This window comes from Pholcus phalangioides, unplaced genomic scaffold (genome assembly GCF_987345545.1).
Source record: "Pholcus phalangioides strain wild (caught in Gottingen) unplaced genomic scaffold, Ppha-v1.0 ptg000010l_1, whole genome shotgun sequence".
Taxonomy (NCBI): domain Eukaryota; kingdom Metazoa; phylum Arthropoda; class Arachnida; order Araneae; family Pholcidae; genus Pholcus; species Pholcus phalangioides.
Genome location: NW_028301603.1, coordinates 15,509,422 through 15,532,403, shown reverse-complemented (window position 1 = coordinate 15,532,403; position 22,982 = coordinate 15,509,422). Strand labels below are relative to the sequence as shown.

Below are 22,982 nucleotides of genomic sequence, written 5' to 3'. Positions count from 1 at the left end.
ACAAACTCGGAGGGTTGTTAGCAGACATCAAAAGGAACAAAAATTGCTATGGAATATGGCGTCGCAAACCACGTTGAGAGGGGGGGGGGGAACGTATGCAGGTTTCGACGTCACGCTGGAACGACGAAAAAGTACAATAATGACTACAAAAGGATTTATTTGATTAATTATTACAAGAGTTGTTGGAAGCGGCGGCCGCTGAAGTCATTGCACAGTCTACAACCACGTAAAAAGGATTCCCGGACGCGCTCGAAGATACCAGGCATGCCTTTGATGTCTACCGCAGCGACGAAAATCCGCGCTATGGGATCCTCCGGTGTTTCCATCCACAGGCGTCGCGTAAACGAGTGATTTAAGGTGACCCCCCATAGGAAAAAGTCACACGGATTGAGATCCAGCGAACGTGGAGGCTAAGCAACGGATCCCGCGCGTCCAATCCACCTCTTTGGGAATGTAACCGCAATAGCGCTAATTTACGTCGACCGCAGCGCGTGATTCTACCCCAGCGCATGCGTTTCGCGACGCTGCATACGTCAGATATGGCGAGCGAACACACGAACGCATTCAGCTATCAACTGACATCCACCTTTCGTCTGCTCTGAACTCGGAAGCTGCATGCGTTTTTCGCGATTTTCACCCTCTCAACGTTGTCTGCGACGCCATGTTCCATTGCAATTTTTATTCCTCTTGATGCCTCCTACTAACAACCCTCTGAGTTTGTCGAGAATATGGTACATTCCCGTACTTTTGCCCAACATATTTCATCAAAATTCCGTTTTTCAATGAAAAGCTTACTTTACCAAAGTCAGAATGGAAATAGTTTGCACAATTTATGAATTATATTTTTGCGAACCTGTGACTATATGAATAATGTCATGTTTATCATTTTTAACTTTTAATTCACTGCAGACATGTTTGCTTTAGCACTATATTTTCCTTCAAGGGTTATTATTATTAATAAGCAATAATTGGCGATTTCGCGCTCAATGGATAAAATTTTTGGCCGGAACTGGTACAAACCCGAATCGATAATCCCAATTCCCCGTACTTTTTTGGTCACCTGGTCACCAACTTCTGGTATAGGCATTTCATTGCACCTGTTTACATTTTTCTTACTTTTGGAGATGCCAACATCAGTTATGACGTGGTTATAATAAAAGAAATTCGTGCAATCATCGGTGTCGTTATAACAGAGTTTGGCCGTATATGTCTAACTATTTATAGTGTGATAATATTCAAATTATATAAATATTTATTTATTTTTGCAGTTCAGCTTCTGCGAATGTTCGAACTGCGCTCATCAGTTACCATTCAGGCTGCTCCTCTTCTGACGGTCATATTGTCCCTCGTCGGTATGATCTTAATCTGAATTTTTTCATAAATTGTTATTGTACTTGTTGTTATATAAATTGTTATTTGTATGTGCAAGACAAGTTCTCCCAAATTGTTTGTACAGCGAATGTCTTTTCAACCCTTGACTTTGGAAAAATAATTCTTCCAACAATTTTTTTTTTTCAAATGATGTGTGATTGCTTAAAATGCCTTAAATTTTCCAAAAGTATGGTATACATAAACAGAGTTGCCAATTGCTACGGATTGTCAATAGTTTCTACGGACGGCCGCAATAAACTACGGAGCTACTGGAGACACTGAATTATACGGTAATCGGTTAAAGGGGAAAAAAACTCTTGAGTTGGTCTTTGAGTTTCTTTTGCGGTGTTTTATCTATTTATTATTATTTTTTTAATTGCATCGTTCTACCATAACGATGAATTCGTATACGCATGCGAGAGAGTTCGAGTGAAAACAAACTCGTAGCCAATCTGTTTTGCCTGTGAGCAGAAGGCAATCTGTAAAGCCTCGTCTAAACCCGCCGCTCTACTCGATGCCCAAACGCGCAAAAAACTGTTTTCCGTCAAAAACAGGTTTTAGAGTTGTTTAGAGTGCGGTGCAAAGCTGCATTAAGAACTTACAAGCGGCTTTGGTGCGGTGGGTCCGGACCCGGCTTCATTTGCATAGGGAATGGTCGAGCTCGTGGAACGTATGTCGGATACAATGTTTCTTCATAGGTACTGTAGGAGCTCTGATACGAAGAAAACGGGGAAGGGTGGGTGGGGTTCTAGGGTTGTTAGATGTACGTATATACGACCCACAAGGCCGTATGCAGTTTGGGATTGTATTGAATATTCATGAATTATTAAGGCACTCGGTGACCTCGGAAAGTCGCTTCGGGAGGCCTGAGCCTTCTAGGTTCCAGTCCCAACGAAGTGCGTATTTAATGAACTTTCAATTAAAATTAAAAAATTAAATTTTTTAGTGATTATATTTTATTGTACTATCATTATGTTGTCCTAGGGGTTACCCCCCTTCCCCCCATACCATCATTATGTTGTCCTAGGGGTTACCCCCCCTCGCCCCATGGAAAAGCTGAACATTCATCACTACTGACAAGCTTTAAGTCAATGTTGGCATGTCTGCATAAAACGAAAAGTTTTTATGTAGACCCATTGTGCGCTAAAACTTCCAATTAGTGAAGTATGAATCCTGCTCTCTCTGAGAAGTCATTTGCAAAAATATCTTTAATGCATACATTGTTTATCCAGATATTGTAGGTGAAGAATTAATTTGTTTTTAGGACTTATCGTTTTGTTTGCGAGTTTGAATTGGCTCAAAAATGTTCATTTTTTGGAACGGTACACAAATGGAACTAGTAAAACCCCCTCCTAACTGATACCTCATACATGCGATCACCACTCTTTTACGGCGAAATAATAACTTCCCCTTGTATAATAAATGTATGCATTTCAAACCCCTGATTACCGGTAACCCCCCCTTTTAAGGACGGTTGTTTTTTGTCACTCCGGTGTCCGCAAAAGAGCGGTTTTACTGTAAATCGAATTATTGGTTTTTATTTCATTTAGATGAGATTCACACAACAATACACTACTCAACATATTGAGGACTAAGAAGTGAAATGAATAATAATAATTATAAAAAAAAAAAAAAAACCAATGTGCTGTAAATGTTTCTCCGCCAGAATAAAATTCGAGAATGAATGGTTCCAACCATTGGTCACGTGAGGAAACGCAAATGAAAAGATCGTTTCGTTGTTAAACAACTTGACCGGAAAGTCTTCATTCTTAACATTATTGAAGTGTGGAGCTACAGGGTGATCAGCGAATAAGCCCTTATTTCAAAATTAAATATCTCTACAGCAAAGATCAATAGAATTATGCGGTAAACGGTACTTTTATTAGCAAAACTGTAAGAATGTTGTACAGAAATTTCGAAAATTTAGTTTTTTTTAAAAAATTTTTTAAAATTAAAAAAAAAACAAAACAAAACTGGAGATTTTGGGTTTCCGAAAATCCTCATTTGTGTGAAGAGAAACCACTGCATTCGCCTAAAGTTACTGCATGGGCTGCGGTATGCGCCATGTGTGCTGACAAATTGTTCCAAAATTGTAACGTAACGTTCAGTAGTAATCGTTTCTCGCACGAAGAAGGGGGCCGATAATGCCTCTGGCGCATACCGCAGGCTATGCAGTAACTTTAGGCGAATGCGGTGGTTTCTCTTCACACAAATGAGGATTTTCGGAACCCCAAAATCTCCAGTTTTTTTTTTTTATTTTAAAAAATTAAAAAAAAAACAACTAAATTTTCGAAATTTCTGTACAACATTCTTACAGTTTTGCTAATAAGCGTACCGTTTACCGCATAATTCTATTGATCTTCGTTGTAGAGATATTTAATTTTGAAATAAGGGCTTATTCGCTGATCACCCTGTATATTTAGCTTTTTCAAAATAGTTAATTTTTTTTTTAATTTTAAAAATAAGTCAATTTAAATGATGAATAAGTTTGAGTTAAATTTTAGCAATTTGTGAATCATACCGGCAATCGTAGGCGATAAATGCCGAAAACTTTAAAATCAAGTATCTACGCAAATATTGCATTGAAAAGTATTCAGTTTCCTGTAAATGACTTCTCACAGAGCGGAATTCATAATTTAGTAATTTATTTACAATAATAATAATAATAATAACAATAATTTACAATAACCCCAGAAGGCATGAAATGCACTTATACTGGAAGTATTATTAGTATGAGATTAATTGGAAGGTTTAGCACACAGGGTCTACATAAAGAGGTTTTTTTCGTTCATTTTTATGTATACAATCCCTTGGAAAATTTATAAAATTTCAAGCAACCGCACGTCAAAAAAAGTTTCTAACTGGAAGTATGATTCTAAAGTCAACGGTTGTAGATACATATATCGGCTGTGCAAACAATTCGGCACAGACTGTTATATTTTCATCTCTATTTTGGCCGTAAAAATCGTTTCTTTACAACGATCTGCCACCATGTAGTCTGTTCTAGCGGTACGTACAATATGGGTATAATTGTTTGCCAAATATAGCATGAAACTAATCAATAAAATATTGTTTTAAAATTGTTTCCTATTTTTTGCCATCTTGGAAAGAAGTTTTCATCGTACGAAGCCCTCGCAGTGTTCCAACCATGAAATACGCAACCTTCTCGTTTTTCATTCTCCGGAAATTGATGGGAAGCCTTTCTTGGAGGATATTTTTTTTTCCCCGTTTCTCCATCCGTATACACGGTATTGGGCTTTCGCCATTAGATCCGATCCGAAAAAAAAAAAAAAAGCTTGTTACGACACTTTTCTTTTGTTTTAAATTATTGTTCCTCTCCTATTGTTTTTTTTGTTCTCTCGTTACTTAATTTGATTCTCGCTGCATTTTCTTGACCTCTATTTCCCGCTGTCTGAAGCCGTATCTTGTTACGGAACCATTTTTTTTTTTTTGTCTTTCTTCGGACCGGATACACGGAGTCTGTTTTAAAGGAGTTGATCTCGTGGCCTCTGGTTAATGTATCCCTATCCGATTACCCGGAAAATAGCAGGAACGAATTTCAAGGCACACACACACACATACCAATTTTCCTTTATTTTTGTCGATCCGGTAAATTTCCTGTGTTGTAGGCTTTAAGAAAAGCCTTTCTCCCCCCCACCCCTCATCCTTGTCACATCAGTGAGTGAGAATTTTTTTTTCTACGTGGACACACTGCCTGAAAATCTGTCTTGCTTATGTGTTTATATGTACTTGATTCAGCAACCCCTGTACCTAGATCACCTTGAAATACTAGGTTGACTTACCTGCCATTCTTGAACGAAAGTGTGACGTCAGTAATATCACTATAGACAATCGCTGTTTCCCACTCCTGCTTTTTTCCAACGATTTCCGGAACATTCCTGGGAGCGGGTAACTGTTCTATGCTCAAAGATGGACGACGAGTCCACTCTCATTTATAGACATCCTACGTGTGTTCCTATTCTTATTTATCATAGCATACACAAGTTTTGTACACGGTCTGTACAAAAATTTCTTACTGAATCAGTAAAAAATATCCATTCGAAAAAAAAATCTGATAAATAAGAATAACGATAGTTACTTTTGATGACGTCAGTAACTGTGTGTGCAATGAACTATTACTGATCTTAACCTTCTCAACAATCTGTCTAGTTACTGATGAGGTCAGTTTTTTTAGCCAGCAGCAAAACCTTCTGTGTAATTCTGTAATGCGACTTTCACACCTCCTGATGATTCCGATCATCGCTGTTGGGGTGACGTTGACAAGGAAAGAGAACTGGTACCGAATATAGACCCTATGCCCCTAGAAAATGTTTTTCAGTGTATCTACTGGTCGAGAGCCGATCTTCAGTGAAAATAATGAGCATTTTTACGCGTTATTTTGCAACACTTTCATCCAGAGAAGTCTTCAACTGATCTTCGTCTTTCAGTGACTGGTGACCCTCTTGGCAGTACCAATACCGCTAAAAAAATAGCTGTATAATATACAAAGTCATATCCCAAGATCCGTGGTTTTCGATCCGCGGTCCGTGAAACACTGGTGTTCCGTGAAGCTACTTCAAGTGTTCCGCGAAAAAAAATCAGATATACAATTAAAAATAGTTGCAGAAGATAAACCATTAGAATACAGTATAAAATAATGTTTTTATATGGCATTGTAATCAGCAAAAACAGCGAATGACCATTAAATTTTCAGTTATATATGTAGTATCGTAAACTTAATTCACACCCAATTCCTATAAAAATGAAGGCATTTATCAGACCGAGTGGTATATAAAAATCAAGCAAGTTACTTCACTACGCAGGGCCGTCTTAAGAGCATCATGGGCCCCCGGGCCAATTCATTTTTCTGAGGCCCTACCTGGCAAATTCTCGAATATTTGAACCGGTTCTCATTTTTGTGAGGCGCCCGGGTGAGCCCATTCGTTAAGACGGCACTGTCACTACGGCTGTCACGGAAAGGGTCCATTCGCTGCCGTCCGAGAGGGAAGAGAGGCCCGAAGGTCCCAGCTCCATGATTTGGTGGCCCATGTCTCGGATATTTGTTTATAGGTTGTAAAAATGACCGGTACATTTACAAAATAGAAAAAAAAAAGAAGCCTAGCCCGGTCAGGAGGTCAGTAATTATTCATAAAATATTACGGTAAAAATAACATTCTAGTTCCCTGTTACGTCTCACAGCCGTTATACGGCAATTAGGTTTCTCGGAAGACAGCGTTCATGCCGCGGAATCAAGTGAAAAAAATAATAATGTGGGGGAAAACGACACACACTAAAGATAAAGAAATATGTTCAAATTTAAAAGAAATCGAATTAGTAACAGGAGTGGCCAAATGTGCTCCCAAAATGTGCCCGCGAAAACGAATCCGTTTTTCCCTCCAACAATGAAGTTATTTTTACGAGCAACGTCTTTTTTTTCCATCGTGCCCTTGATTTCGAAAGATTGGCCACCACTGCTTTAAAGCTTGTTGTATTGTAAGTGTTCCGCGTAGAAAAAGTTAGTTTTTAGCACTCGCCGACTTCAAAAAGATCGAGAACCAAGGCCCTAGGCAACTTTCATTGTTTCATAAGTTTTGGCTCTGAACGACGGAGCAAAAACATCTTTAGAGGAACAGAAACCAATACTTCTTCACCGAATGAAAAAAAAAAAACCCCATAATGCCAATAATTTCGGGCATTCATGGTATTTTACACCAAGTTTAACATAAGGTACCTCACAAACGCCCACGAAAGATACACTTCGAGAGCATTTTGTACGGACGAAGTTGTATTTTCTCAGTACCTGTTCTAGTTTATTAAGTTTCGTCGACTCGTTTACCTATACGATGGATTTAACAACTGGCTGTTGCGAAGATATATTTTAGAAAGAGAGAAAATTCAACTGCCCCTGCGGGGAATCGAACCCACTTCCTTTCACTTTCCGAGTGAACGCCCTAGACCACTAGACTACAGAGGCACCGAATCTCTCAATCTTTCCTTGGAGCTCGTGTACACTGAAAGGGACCGTACATGGACGGCCGGACCAGACTCAGGCCAAGCTCACAACTGCTGACGCTGCCACCAGATGGCGACTTAATATATCTTCGCAACAGTCAGTTGTTAAATCCTTCGTGTGGAAGCGGAGAGTGACGTCATCCTTGTATCGTTTACCTATGACTAATCTTTGTGGAAATTAAGAAAAGAACGTGTTTATTTCTTTTCCGACATTTCTATTTATACAGTAGACTCTGGACTGTTCGGCCTATAAATGCGGCGGAAGGGCAGGCCGGATGGCAATCCGGATACGCCGGAATTCTATGTAAATGTTCACTTCCTATCCCCCACCCATTAAAACACCCTTTTTCATACCAGAACCCTCTCTTATTCATATCTTCTGACTTAGTACAGGCCAGTACTTTATAAATGTCCGTTATGTATTGTGTAGTACAGTGGTTCTCAACCTTGACAAGCCCACGGCCCAGTTTCATTCATTTTTGTGAGTGGAAGGCCCAGTCAAACACAAGACCAACGACCAATGAATGAGGAAGAATGAAACGGCTGATCATTCGCGGCCCGGTACTGGGCCGCGGCCCAGCGGTTGAGAAACACTGGTGTAGTAGGGTATGCAAGATTTTCTCCAAGGGGGGGGGGAAGAGTTTCCACCTCTTTTCTTCCTTGAGGAGGTGGGGGGAGGTCGTTTTTTTACTTCAAAAATACACAATCTCGGCTCAAGAGGAGGGGGGGGGGAGAGTGGTGTTGATCCGAAAAATCTCCCCCCCCCCCTTGCGTACGTATATAGTACTGCACGTTTTAAAAATTTATTACAGACAGTGGAAAACCAAGAATAAAAATATTTTATACATTTTAAGATAAATTTTATGACGGCTAACTTAATTGCAGGAAACATAAAATTGCAGAAATTACATATTATAAATTATATATCCAGAAAATTACATGCATACTATACAGTATGCATTTATCATGCATACTGTATAGTATGAACCCGCACACTTTTAAAATAAGCAAGGTATTAATGCAGACTTAATTCTTACAAAAATTATTTAAACATATTTTAATGTTCATTGACGAATGATTAAACTAACTCATTGCACTTTGAACGCATCGGCAAAGTAAATTATTCCTCATTTTATCACGGAGAGTTATTTTTATTATTATTATTTAACTAGGCCGGATAGTACGGAGTCCACCTAGTTCTGTTTAAGAAAACTCAGAAGCTTTATAGATCTTTTTTTCGACCAGTGCTTTTACTGTATCCATTAATAACGATGATGAATATGATTGGAGTTTTTGGATATAATATTTTCTTTACAACAATTATCCGCCATATCAAATTCATGTGGTCATAGATGATATATTTATTGGTCTGGACTCGAGAGATTATAATTTTCTCTGTTTAGGTTAGAATCTGAATAGTAAGTATAAAAAGACCATCATCAATGCCTAGAAGGATTATTTTGCTGAATATCTATGCATTTGGAAATTTTTTTTTTTTTTGATAAATCTGTAGTATTTTGAATATGCTGTGGTATTGTAGTTAAAAACATTTCGACTGGTACCAAACAAATCATCTGAACATTTTAGCCAATCCACTACTACTTCTCAACCGTACATGCACCTCGTACACATTCCTCTACGGAATTTCTAACGAATTGGTACATGCCGGAATGTGCTTGTACGTGCTGTGAACTTAATGTGAAGTTTTTTTTATGCTTGTAATGCGCAGTGCTGCCATCTACCACCAATTTTTTCCAACTATGAGTGAAATGTAATGATTGAATAAGTACCGTTGTAGACCATTTTGCTCTCTGTGGCGAGACTTTTGACCACAAGAGCGGCTGGCCAATCTGCTATTGTAGTCAGTCAGTTCGGAACATAAAGTAGTCAATGGTTGGTTCTTCAGTCCGTGAACTCAAAAGCTGCTCTGAATCGAAATGCCATTGGTTTAAAAGTTCAATGCACGTAATGTCAAAATTTTACTGGAAATTTATCTTACGAAGCTTTTTTTTCCGCGCCTCTTCCTCACATAAGCGAGGAACTAAACCCTACGACGCTACTTTCAGATTTCTGTGACATAATTTTTGAGTGTTAATAAGGGAAAAACCACTTTGCATTTTTTTTTTTTTTGCTTGCTTGCCTCTTTCTTTCTTCTCGAGATTGCCGCATACATGCGTGTACCGCATCTATATATAAAACCTCCCTAATGTGTAGCTAACTCAGTTAAGGAATTTCACGTAGAAAAATGATGATAATACCGAAAAAAAAAAAAGCAGGAAAAAGGGATGTCCAAGGCGTCCATTTATTCCACTTCTTGAGACTTTTCCATTCAATTAGCAATTCGCGGGGCGTTTATTAAAAGCCCTCTTCTTCAGCTGCAGACTTCTCTTAATGCACCTGAAGCACAATCTCCATATTACTTTTCTCCCTTCGTTCTGGTGAACCGTAAAGCTCTTTCGCTATTTTCGAGACGCTTTGAGTTCGAGGAGGGGAAAAATTTTATATATATATATATAGGAAATTTGATTTCAATTTCGAAAAGACGCGCAATTTTCACTCTCCCCCCCCCCCCCCATTAATCTTTTTTCATAAGTTTATGGAAGGGGGGAAAAAATAATAAACCAAGTCAAGAAAAGACGAAATTGTCTCTTCTAAGAGATTCCATTAAGTGACATCTTCTCTCAACAAGCATCATCTTAGGATGTGGAAATGTTGCTGATGATGATGATGATGATGGCACTTTCATCATGGAATGTTTCCGTAGCTGCTTCTGTATTTGGAAAGGTAATTAACGGCAATTTATTGATTGTAGGAACCGTTTCTTTTTTAGAATGGGTAATAAATGCCCTTAAACTGGGCTAACTTTAGTACAATCGTTATTTTCGTATTTAAAATTGTTTGGAGGAGTTTCCGTGCTATCGTCGCGTTCTTGGTCTGGAATCGTTCGCGACAATTAGTAGAATTTTCGCTGAGGTGCTTCGGTGTATTCTGAGAGATTGTTGGTGCTTTGTTTCTTCTATTTTGTGATTATCATAACGTAACTTTGTGATTATCATAACGTAACTTTGTGATTATCATAACGTAACTTTGTGATTATCATAACGTAACTTTGTGATTATCATAACGTATCTTTGTGATTATCATAACGTAGCTTTGTGATTATCATAACGTAACTTTGTGATTATCATAACGTAACTTTGTGATTATCATAACGTAGCTTTGTGATTATCATAACGTAACTTTGTGATTATCATAACGTAACTTTGTGATTATCATAACGTAACTTTGTGATTATCATAACGTAGCTTTGTGATTATCATAACGTAACTTTGTGATTATCATAACGTAACTTTGTGATTATCATAACGTAGCTTTGTGATTATCATAACGTAACTTTGTGATTATCATAACGTATCTTTGTGAAATCTCTTAAAACTTTGATTAGTCAAAATCGTATGTCAAGTGAAAACCAAAAAAAAAAAAAAAGGAAGTAATTATTCAATTCATAATTTTATAGTGCTTAATTTGCTGTTTGAATTATTTCTGTGTATGTTTGAATTACGTATGTTTTTTTATGCTCGCCAACCCCTCGATGAGTATAAAAAAACAAGCCTGCCGTTCGGAATCGGCAGTAAATTGTAGGTCCCGGTTTAGTTAGCCCTCGTGTGCAGGAAATGACCGTGGTGCGACAAAAATAATGATCGAATGAGAGGAATATGAACGAGGTGCGCGTGTGGTTTAGCAGTGGTAGTAGTATTGGGGGTAACAATCAGACAAGACTAATAATAACATGGGTTTCAGAATGAGGGAAGGAAGGAAGGATTGCGCTGAAGTTACCCGGAATGCGGGGTAACTTTAGCACAACAGAATTGTCTCTGTCCCTATTAATTTAAAACAATTTTAAATATTCGGGGTCATGGTAAGCGAGCTGAGAGTTATAGCTATATCCCCACTACCCCCGTGAAATCATGGTAAAAAATTGCAGTACGATATTCAAACTTTTGCAATACTTGCACTAAATTTACCACAGTTTACGGTGATGATTTTGTGATTTAGAATAAGCGATATATATATTTTTTTTGTCTCGATGAATTTATTGCTCACGTTCGTCCAACAGTATAGACAGCGGTCGTCGGTCGTATTCCAGACAATCGTCTCATTCCCCTCCCGAATACATTTAAAGAAAGTGTTAAAACAATATGGCCCATGCTGTCTGGAGATCCCGCTTATTGACGTTTGTAGCTGCTCATCGTCAGTTCCAGCCTCTTGGAATTCTTCTGTGTTTTCCGGCGTTTTCCCCCCTCAATTCAAAAAATGAAAGGATTCCCCCTTCATACACATACACATCTTCACGAGGTATTTACAACCTCAACGATTCTCTCTTTTCAACTCGTTCGAGAACATTACTCACTCGAATCTCTTTCATTAAAGCGTTAATGGGTATGAAATCTCATTGCCAGTTGGTCGCGCTTTTAGCCTGCATTAATTCGATCCTTTTAAAAAGGAATGAGTTGCAAAGTAGGGGGAGAGGGAGGGGGGGGGGAAGCAGAGAAACAGTAAATGGGGTAACGGTATGGTCATATATGAGGAAGAGATTTCTGGTAACACATGTTTCTGAAGGTTGACGCTGGTTCGAAAGAGTGGAGGTGGGGGGAAAAATCGAACTCGTAAAGAACATTATGTACTGAGTAAGAGAGAATTCTAAAAGTAATATGTAGCTGTCTGAGAAGAGTTGGGCGAAGAGGTGAGAGGGAACCCCCTACATAGGAAAAGAATATTCACGGGAAGCCTCTCAAAGGGATGGTTGGGAAGGGCGAGAAGAGAAACTGCTAACGCCAATGAAGACGTCATAAAATATTTCTGGCTTGGAATGATGAGAACGCTGTCATGTCGGGAGGAAGAAGAAGGCGGAGGTGCTCTGGGGGATCCTATTCGGATATTGCGTTAGAAGGGGGGCAAGAGATTCTCAGGATCAAAACGATGAGACAAAGAAAAATACGTGTGTGAGACTAGCACGTTCTTGGGTTTGAAAAGACAAGTTTTTTTTACCTCTTGGATAGAGATCTTCAACCTTTTTTCCTTGTTGCGAGCACTGCCAATACCCATCATCGGAAAAAAAGAGCACCCTTACAGCAAGTTTGACGTACGTATGTCTTAAATGAGAATGATCTTAATCATTGAGTGTAATCTGCACAGGGTGTTCAATGGGGATGTCGATCAAGTGCTCGCAAGCAAGCACGAAATCTGACACGAGCGTCCAGCACTCTGGGTGCTTCAGGGAGCACCGTAGTGCTCGCAAGCAGCAGGTTGAAGATGTACGCTCTAGGAGATACTGTCTTTCATGCTTGCATACTGACTGAGCTTCATTTACCAATTGGCGTTGCAATGATTGGGGTTGAGAGTGAATAAAAAAGAAAAATGTTATGTGGTGGTTCGGGGAGTGATCGTGACCCCCGTATCTTATCCAGGGAATTTCCTACCTTTAGCCCAGATCGGAGACCCTTTCAACATTTAATCAAAACTTAAATTTATTGAGTGAGAATTTTGTAATTAAGATCGGTCTCTGGAACACTGGGCCACGCACGGATCTAGAATGGTCATCTGTCCCAACAGCCGAATTAAATATGAAAATAGGTCTGTTTAAAATATGGGCCAATCCAACGGACCTAAAATCGACCCTCCCGACATATCACCTTCATGAACCAGTGTCATTATATGCTAGTGAGGGACGGAGAAATATATGGCATTGAACATTGAAGGACCGGACGCACCCCGCTTCCCATCTCAAGGAGATATCAAAGCGTTCCCGAAAGATGGGTGCATCCGGCAACAGCACCCTGTTCATTCGTGTGTCAGTCGAGGTTTTTAGTGCACCACGTTCTAGTTCTACGGCTCTGGGTGTGAATTCCTGTAACAGTCATGAATGAAAAGCTATTCCTAATTACGGGGGGGGGGGATCAGTGAGATTCCAAAAAATGTAGGGTTAGTAGATTCCATTTTTCAATAGAGCAGCCAAGCCTTCTTGGATGGATATTCTAGAACTGGATGGACCCGATAACCACAGATATACAAAGTGCCCACATCGTACAGCAAACACAGGAAAAGGAACAGACAATGGGTGTCAAAAGGGTGACAATGAACATGAAACAGTTACAAGAACAATAAGAGATGATTCATTTAGGATGACGTGGAAATGGAAAAAAACTGCGCTACAATCTGATACTGTGTATTCAGGGTTTGTTGCGACCTTGAAAGTGAGGGAAAATATTTGACAAAAGTCTGGGACGTATGCAAATATTTGCTAAAAGTCAGGGGAAGACTCTGTGAAGGGGAAAAGAACTAAAACTCGAAAAACATTTCCAAGGTTAAGATTTCGAATTACAGTCGAGCCCGGATACAACCAAGTCGCATGGGAACGTGAGAAGCATTCGCTATATACGATAGTCGTTATAACCGATGCACGACAAATACTCGAGTTTAATGAGAGGGATCCACTCGAAATGACGTCTCTTAACATTTTAGTTCGCAAAAAATAAGACGGGTGGCCCTCGGACAGACTTTAAATTTTAATTGCAATTAAATTAGAAAATTATTCACGTGTGCGCAAATATTAACGATATTCATATAGATTTGAATAAAATAATATTACCCGCATACTGCGAGTCTGGTTCTCAAAGGGAGCTTCGCAGCTCCTAGGCGCGTCGCCAAACTTTGTCAGAGGTGAGCTGTCGACATTGATGTGCACCTGTTCAGTGGTTTGAAGTGATTCTTAGAATATTTTGGGGGAGCAGCGGTTAAACGTTGGCTGTGGCAAGGGAGCCATGGATGACAAACGTTTAAGAAACGTGGTTCGCCGAATTTTTAGGTCGGGATTACACTGTAAAAGTTTGATAAAATATGTTTTACAGGGCTTGAAAAAACAACCGATAAGACCATTGGCTACATTGGCTCGAATGTAGCAGATCCGCTTATTGGTTGCATTTTTGAAGTTTTATAAAAGAACATTCTTAAAACTTTTATAGTGCAATCCCGACCTTACGGACATTTTAATGGTCGGTGGGGTTTGAAAATACTGAGGAATTCTGACGTAAACGAAAATGTGGTTATGTCGATCCCTCTTTATTCGAGTGGTTCTGGAAGTGAACAAAGGCAGCGTTACCCAGGGCCGTAACTAGATGGGGGCAACTTACCGGGCTGTAAAATTTAGGGATTGGCAGTTTTAGGTGGGAACAAAGAACACCTTTACAAAATTATTGAATTTCAAAGTTCTGGGGGCGGCAAAAATCCTAGTTACGGCCCTGGAGCTACCTATATAGCTAAAGATCGTCATCTAGCTATAGAGCTGACAAAACACATCCGTAGCCCGTTGTCGGAATAGTACGGTAACACTTCACATTTTTTGGAGAACTTTCGAATTTCTGATTCTCATCGAACTGAACCCAAGGGAAAACAATTCAGTTCTTGCCAAAAACTCCGTTATATCCGATATCCATGAATATGACAATTCGTTATGAGCGATATTTTAAATATTTTGGTATTGCATATTCAGTAGAACGGGAAATAATTCTTTATAACCGATATTTCGTAACATCCGATTTCGTTATGAGCGGACACTTCAGGAGTTTTAGTCAAGGAAATGATCGAGCTGATTTTTCTGGGAACCCTGATATTTTTACTTTATTTTTTAACACTGATCCTATCGGAATGGTTAGGTCAAGAGTGCTCAACCTTTAGGAGATTGCGGGCCACTTGAGTGGTCTAGAACTGTGTCGTGGAAATGTGGAACGGTGCCGGTTTACTACAGGTCACTTAAGGGAGTGGTGCTATATTTACAGCTCCCTCTTTGAGTGACCCGTGGCACAGTTCCAGAGCACTTAAGCAGTCCGTGGTGCAGTTACACACCAATCAAGTGACCCGCTTAAGTGATTTGGAAATTTTCCGCGGGCCACTTGAATGAGTGATCTATAACTGCTGTTGTAAGACTGCACAGCGGGGCCGCTTAAGTTCTTTGGAACTCTGCCACACTTCACTTGCGTGATCTGTGAATATGTCGCAGGTCACTTGTTTGATCCATAAGTGTGCAGCGGGTCATTTCAGTGCTCTTGAATTGTGTCGTGGGTCACTAAAGTGATTTGGGAATGTGTTGTGGGTCACTACTCATGCAGAAATGAAGTCCCGTGTGCCAACAAGAACATACGTTAGCTCTTCTCTGCTCCCCTTCAACCAAGTCTATGTCCCACTGTAGGTATAGTCTCCAAAAAATTTACTCCAGGACGAACTAAGCTTCGAAAAAGCGGAAGACACCTTTTCGAGCCTTCAAGAGCTCCAAAATTTCACCAAAGACCGATTAATTGCTCTGGAACTGTGCCACGCGTCACTTACGGGATCTGTAATAAATGTGCCACTTATAGTTCATGCGCCTACAAAATTAGGCTCGAGGTCGTGAGCCACTTCAGGTGGCTTCGAGGGTCACGGGTTGAGCATATATGAACTAGAATTTTTATATGGTGGAACAGAAACAACATTTCATATTGATATAAGCAATCTCGATGCTGTACTGAAATAAGTACAGCGTATTTGATTTAAAAAAATAAAAGGAACAAAAACAAAGAGCACTTTCTTTGTTAAAGAAGAAAAGTTTCATCTCCAACTTGTTTCTGTAGAAGAAAAACATCAAAGTATTTCAGTCTTCATATAGGATTTAATCGCTTTTAAAACGGCCCTTTTTCAGAACTTGGGACTCCGCGTAATTACATTTTTAGGTTGTTCTTCCTTCCCGATTTAATTTTTCTTTTGTTTTACTTCCAAGGGAGGCTGCGAGAGGAAAAGGAAAACTTTCTCAGAAAGAAGCATCGGCTCTAAATGCTTTCAAAAAAACAAAAAAAAATCATCGCAGTTGCCATAAAATAGTTTTGAACAAGAGTAAAACCTTTAACGAATCTTCATAAGTTTATGGAGCTTTTATCAGATCTGGAGTTGCTGCCATGTCGGGGCTTCTTCTTTTGGTTTTGTACGTCTCTCTCTCTCTCTCTATCTGCTGCTCCCCTTTTTGTTCGTTTGTGCTCTTTGAACTTTTTTTCTGCCCCGTCGGTCTTCAGTGACTCGTGCCTATTTTTTTTTAATCTTATGAATTCATTCTATGATCTTCAACGCTTGGCCCGTGGGCCGCATGTGCCCTTCGAATCGTTTCGTCGTGGCCCGCCGATCATTTTCAGGAAGTGGTTGGAAACATTGAAAAACGATTAATTTTATAGAATTAATAAAAGAAATAATTCTAGAATAAATGAGAAATAATTCTAGAATAAATGAGAAATAATTCTAGAATAAGTGAGGAATAATTCTAGAATAAATGAGGAATAATTCTTGAATAAATGAGAAATAATTCTAGAATAAATGAGGAGAATAATTCTAGAATAAATGAGGAAATAATTCTAGAATAAATGAGGAATAATTCTAGAATAAATGAGGAATAATTCCAGAATAAATGAGGAAATAATTCTAGAATAAATGAGGAAATAATTCTAGAATAAATGAGGAAATAATTCTAGAATAAATGAGGAATAATTCTAGAATAAATGAGGAAAAATAATTCTAGAATAAATGAGGAAATAATTCTAGAATAAATGAGGAATAATTCCAGAATAAATGAGGAAATAATTCTAGAATAAATGAGAAATAATTCTATAATAAATGAGGAAAATAATTCTAGAATAAATGAGAAATAATTCTAGAATAAATGAGAATTAATTCTAGAATAAATGAGGAGAATAATTCTAGAATAAATGAGAATAATTTTAGAATAAATGAGAAATAATTCTAGAATGAATGAGAAATAATTCTAGAATAAATGAGGAGAATAATTCTAGAATAAATGAGGAGAATAATTCTAGAATAAATGAGAAATAATTCCAGAATAAATGAGGAAATAATTCTAGAATAAATGAGGAATAATTCTAGAATAAATGAGGAAAAATAATTCTAGAATAAATGAGGAATAATTCCAGAATAAATGAGGAAATAATTCTAGAATAAATGAGGAAATAATTCTAGAATAAATGAGGAATAATTCTAGAATAAATGAGGAAAAATAATTCTAGAATAAATGAGGAATAATTCCAGAATAAATGAGGAAATAATTCTAGAATAAATGAGGAAATAATTCTAGAATAAATGAGGAAATAATTCTAGAATTGATGAAAATTTAGTATTACTGAGAGAAATAATTTTAGAATTTTTGAATCCAATAATTTCAGAATTAGTGAAAGAAATGACTTGTAAATCAATGAGAAATATGAAGAGATGGTATTTTTCCGGCCCGAAATATACTGAGAAATTGCTAGAGTTGAGGGAAGCTGCTATCACTCCACTCAACGTTTCACGCTACTAATGCGTGTTATCAGGAATTGAAAAGTTGTGCCTCTGGTGTATTGGTTAGCGCACTTGCCCGGTATGCAAGAGGATCCGTGTTCGATTCCCGGAGGATTCAAATCACTTTTCTTTCCAAATATCAGTTTCGGCATAACGTCCAGAAAATTCAGTTTCTCAATGAGAGAAATAATTTCGTACTTTCTGATAGGAATTATTTCGACAAAAGAATATTACATGATTATTGAATTAAATGATTTCAAGATTATGGAAATGGAGTTAAAGAATCAGTTAAAGTGATTTCAGATTACAATTAATTTCAGAATTAATTTAATCAGTAATTAATGAGAAAAATTTTCAGAATTATCGAAAAAAAGCATTTCAGAACTAATCAAAACGTACAATTAATGAAAGAAATAATTTTAGAGTAAATAAAATTCTCCAATTACTTTTGTTCCTGTTTAACTCGGGGCTCCTGCTATTAAGATGTCAGTTGGTGACCCGCGGGCTCCGTGGGAAGTTTCAATCTGGCCCGCCGCGTCTGAATGGCTGAAGACCCCTGTTCTAATTTATTTCTCTTATTATAGGCATGGAAGCCATCATGTCGGAATTCTTCAGTGATCCGACGACGTCATTCTACGTCATCATGATCGTGTGGGTTGCAGACCAGTACGACGCTATATGTTGCCGTACTACCATATCCAGGCGGCACTGGTTGAGGTGAGCTAATAATACATATGGTCATTCATTTCCTTGTATGTGTTCTGTTGCGATAACTATTTTTGTTTGTTTTCATGGTGTAACAGGGTAAGAATTTTGTCATGAGTGTGTTTAGTTTGTGCACTCATTTTTTTCCGCTAACGAAGATTATTCGTTCCGGAAACACATTCGTCAGCCTAAACACGATTTCCCATAGATTTCTGTGGAAGATCCTGAAATTCATTCCAGATACGACCTAAAATTTGAGGATGAGTTTTCTGTAAAACACTGAAGAAGTTCTGTAAAAAAGACAAGCTGCAGGAAGGTGGGGGGGGGGGGGGCTCTTCAACATTTGCCCCCCCCCGCAGCTTTTTGTCATGGCCCGCCAATCAAAAAATAATTGTAGAATTAAAGAAATAATTTCGGAATTAACGAGAAGTAATTCTAAAATAAACGAAAGAAATAATTCTAGAATAAATGAAAGAAATAATTCTGGAATAAATAATTTCAGAATTTGTGAAAAAAACTAACAAATCAGTGAGAGAAATAATTTCGTAATTTTCGATAGAAATTATTTCACAATCAAGCAGTGAAGAAGTTATTAATTTTTGATAGAAAAAACAGCTCCCAATTGTCGTACTTTTCCTACTTTTTGGTAAAATGCCCTACTTTCTAGTTTTTGTCCTACTTTTCACATTTTTTTAAACAAATCCTATCAACAAAATTTGTGTAATTGATTTTAATTCAGCAAGGAATCATCGATATATTGCCAAATAGTGCAAATGTTGTGGATTGCATGTAAGTATTCTGCCAAAGCAGAAATTGTATCGTTTTAGGGGGTTATTGGGGAAGGGTGTATGTGGACCATTTGGTCCATTAATTTTTCATTTGCTTATAGGTCATGGTCTTGGACTATTTATTGTACAGTAACTAACATTCATCATTCAAAATTATGAAGCACATTTTGAGTATAGGTAAAACAACAGTTTGCATAGCAAAGCAGTTGTATACATAGTCCTATATTAGATTTGGCGATTCTGATGCCACCCAATATCATTCGATTGTGTTCTTCATTCTTAGGATATGTGCAGAGGCACGAACAATATTTATAATACTCAACAAAGAGCTAGAAATGAAAATGCTTCATTTGTCAAAAATGATTACACTGACATTGAACAGTAAAATGTAAACGTTCTCTAAAAAAAAAAAAAGATGGACAACGCAGTAAAATTATCCGGTTCGCCTTGACTTATTTACATTGGACCTTGTGATTTACACATTTTGCACTGTTCTTTTAAAAGTGGTCTCGAAAGAGCGCCATTCTTAAAGAATATCTTCATAATTTGCTGTGTGCATTTTCGAAGAAAAGAGTAAGTAGAGTGAGACTAGAGTGTGGAAGACTTCAAAAAAGAATGTAATTTACATTGTTAGAGAGAGAGAGACAGAAAATAATTATTTGTGGTTGCTACCGCTGTGTTTCTCCGAAAATAAGACCGCCTTATATTAATTTTTGCTTCAAAAAATGCATTAGGGCATATTTTCGGGTTAGAGCTTATATTCAGAGCATCCTGAAAAATTACGCTAAGGCTTATTTTTTGGTAGAATAATTCTATCTTTTTGAATACTTTTTTGAATGATGGTTACGAAAAGAAAATCGACAAAAATTTCAACTTCATAAACCATTTCTTTTGGCTGTCGTCATATAAAGTAAACAGGAAGTTCAGTTTGCATTTTCAGGACCAAACGAAGCAATGTGTCCTTGCCCACCAGGGATACTCGTCGCTTCATTCGGTCCTCAGCTTCGAACTGTACCAATTGTTTACTTATGGCCAGGATTACACTATAAAAGATAGATAAAACTTCTTTTACGAAACTTCAAGAAAACTACCAATAAGCCTATTGGTTGCCTTCGCTCGAATGTAACTGATACGCTTATTGGTTGCATAGTGAACACGGTAGCATTTTTATCTACCGCGAGAGCGCAATTTACTATAATTTTATAGCCGAGTTAGTGAGTTGCTTCGGTGTATTTCAGTACTAGCCTAGTGTAGTAAGACGTGTGTGTGATTAATATTAGCACATTGTAGATTATATACAGCGAAACGAATCGATACACAGTCCCCGCACATTTTTGGTACAAATGGCATTCAGTATACGGCGGAGAATCCTATGTGTCTTGTTCACTATCATTTGCTATTTAATGAAATGACAAAAATCATTTGTTGCCTACCCTTTCGTATTGTGATTAAGCAATACCGTGTGAATAATCGCGTTTATGATCCTCTGTATTTGACGTATGGGGAAACGACGACTTTTTATAACATTTAAGATGACTAACATTCGTGCCTCAAATTTATGAAACGGGAAAAAACCATGTCAGCTAAATGGTATAACTAAGAACATAATTGATTCGACCTCAATTTTTTTCTTTTGTAACCATTGAATGGCTGGGCATTGCACGCCTGTGTAAAGTGAAATTCTTCTCTCATGTGGATAGTAAAGGTGTTCGAACAGTCATTTGACTACCATGCCTCCATGGAAGGCGAAGGACTGTATATACGATGCAGTGTACGGACTAATAAGTTGTTCAAAAGCAATTCAAATTGGAATGAGGTCTAATTCAGCACATTGTTGCTGTACTTGCGCAATTTGTGCACATTTTAGCCAGCTTGGGCGGTTCTGGAAAGTTCTTTTCTTTCAGTCTGAGCTGATGACAATCACAGGCTGTAAGATCAGGTATTGGGCCGGTATTTCTTCTAAACCTTCTCAATACCTGATTGTTAAACATCTCACTGATGAAGCTGCTCCCATTGACACTCCTTATGACTGGAAGCTCTTGTTAGAATAATTGAATCCAACGCTCACAGCCTGTTAAATCGAATTTTTCTACCAGTGCCAATTCTACGGTCGTTATGAACACCGAACATTTTAGTTTTTTTTCTCTCCCTGTAGCGGCAGCATCGAAATGTAATATCTAATTAGCAGGGGTGGGACCTCTGCGCCAATTGCGCCGTTCTGAGCTAAAATTAACATCTTGCGCCATCCTGCTCCAATAGCGTATTTTCGTATTTTTCTGCTCCAAATAGCCAAAATAGCGAATTTCGCCTCAATATGCCCGAAATTTCGGAAAGGTTGCCAAAATAGTTCTGTTCCTGCTTGCCGCAAAACGATTCCGAGAAGAGTGTTTTATTCCTCGTCTGTACTTTTCAGCACCTCCCATCTTCTATAGCCGTGCTATCTCGTGACCTTGAAAAAATAGGTCGTCTCTGTTGGAAAGTAAATTGACTACACTGTAAAATATAGTCTCGTTGAACGAATTGCTGGAAGTCCAGAAAATTTTGCGAAATTAGCAGGTAGCGGATTTTTTTTTTTCCCGAATCAATTTTCGGATTTTCCTTCCAAGTTCCCGCGCTCAACTTTATCCCCGAAAATCATATTAGGATAACTGCGGCCCCTTATTTAAACTATTGGCCCCTCATCCGGATTTCCATCGCGAAATTCTCGATAATATCCGTGATCGAACCGTTGAAGATGGTTTGCAATTTGCAGCTTTAAGGCGCAAATGTGTCAGTTTCCGTTTTCAAAAAAAGTCGCCATTGCAAGCAGCAGAAACTACTATAGTCGATCGCCATTGCGTCAAATCTCGATGTTTCGTGAAAAACATTTTCATTCCTGGAGTAAAAGAGCCAGTCCGCCGAATTACGGATGCTAATTTAGAAACTTTGCCGAATAACGAGCGTTAAATCGCCAATGTTGCCAAATAACGAGCGTTAAATCGCCAAATAGCGAGTGTCAAATCTCCAGTCTCGCCAAATAACGAGTGCTGAATTGCCAAACATCGTGTTGATTCTTCGAAATTCTCTCCTATGTAGCAACAATTTCTTTCCGAGTATGGAAAAAAAAAAAAAATTGAAAACTTATAGAAAATTTTTAGCTCATTTAAACTGCTGCTGTTCCAGACAGCAAATAGTGCCCTCAGTAGGCAAAAAGTGTGTCACCTCAAATAGACTGGTGTGAAAAATTTTATGACAGCCGCTCTTTCAAACAAGGTGTTAAAAGCCTGAAACACCAAAAAACAAAAAACAAGCTGATGAAAATATGTTTGATAACAAAAGGCAGTGCAGTTGTTTTATGTTGAAAAGGGGTGGGGGTTAACCAAATATTCTTGTTAATTTCGCAGCTCCACTTTATCGTGCTCCAAAACTGCTCAGAATCCTATATTTTGCTGCTCCGAAATGGACTTCGTCACTTCTCACGCCTGAATTAGGCTTGAAACTTCAAAAAAGATGGTTATAGCAAAATTTGTTTCCCACTTATGTAAACGTTTTCATGAACCAACACATATTAACTGGGTATATCAAGATTAAAGAAAAAAAGAGACCAAAACGTATTCGATGTTGAACATCGAAGCATTTTCGAAATTTTTCTTGATCATTTCCATGTACGTCACTTCGAAATTTGAACTAAATTTCTCTAGCAAGAAAACAAAAAAAACAAAAATTCTGCAATGTGTAATAAAGTACGAGGACTTGACT

The 22,982-nt window shown here is 38.1% G+C and overlaps 1 protein-coding gene across 2 annotated transcripts in view; it reads left to right on the top strand.

Annotated features, from left to right (window-relative positions):
* The window catches only part of LOC149080984 (membralin-like), a 167,032-nt gene that overhangs the window by 62,260 nt on the left and 81,790 nt on the right, over positions 1–22,982 (top strand). For both annotated transcript variants that reach the window (XM_089237707.1, XM_089237708.1), the window contains exons 8-9: positions 1,269–1,352; positions 18,336–18,468. In XM_089237707.1, coding sequence (XP_089093833.1) covers positions 1,269–1,352; positions 18,336–18,468 — 217 coding nt within the window. The remainder of the gene's footprint in view (positions 1–1,268; positions 1,353–18,335; positions 18,469–22,982) is intronic.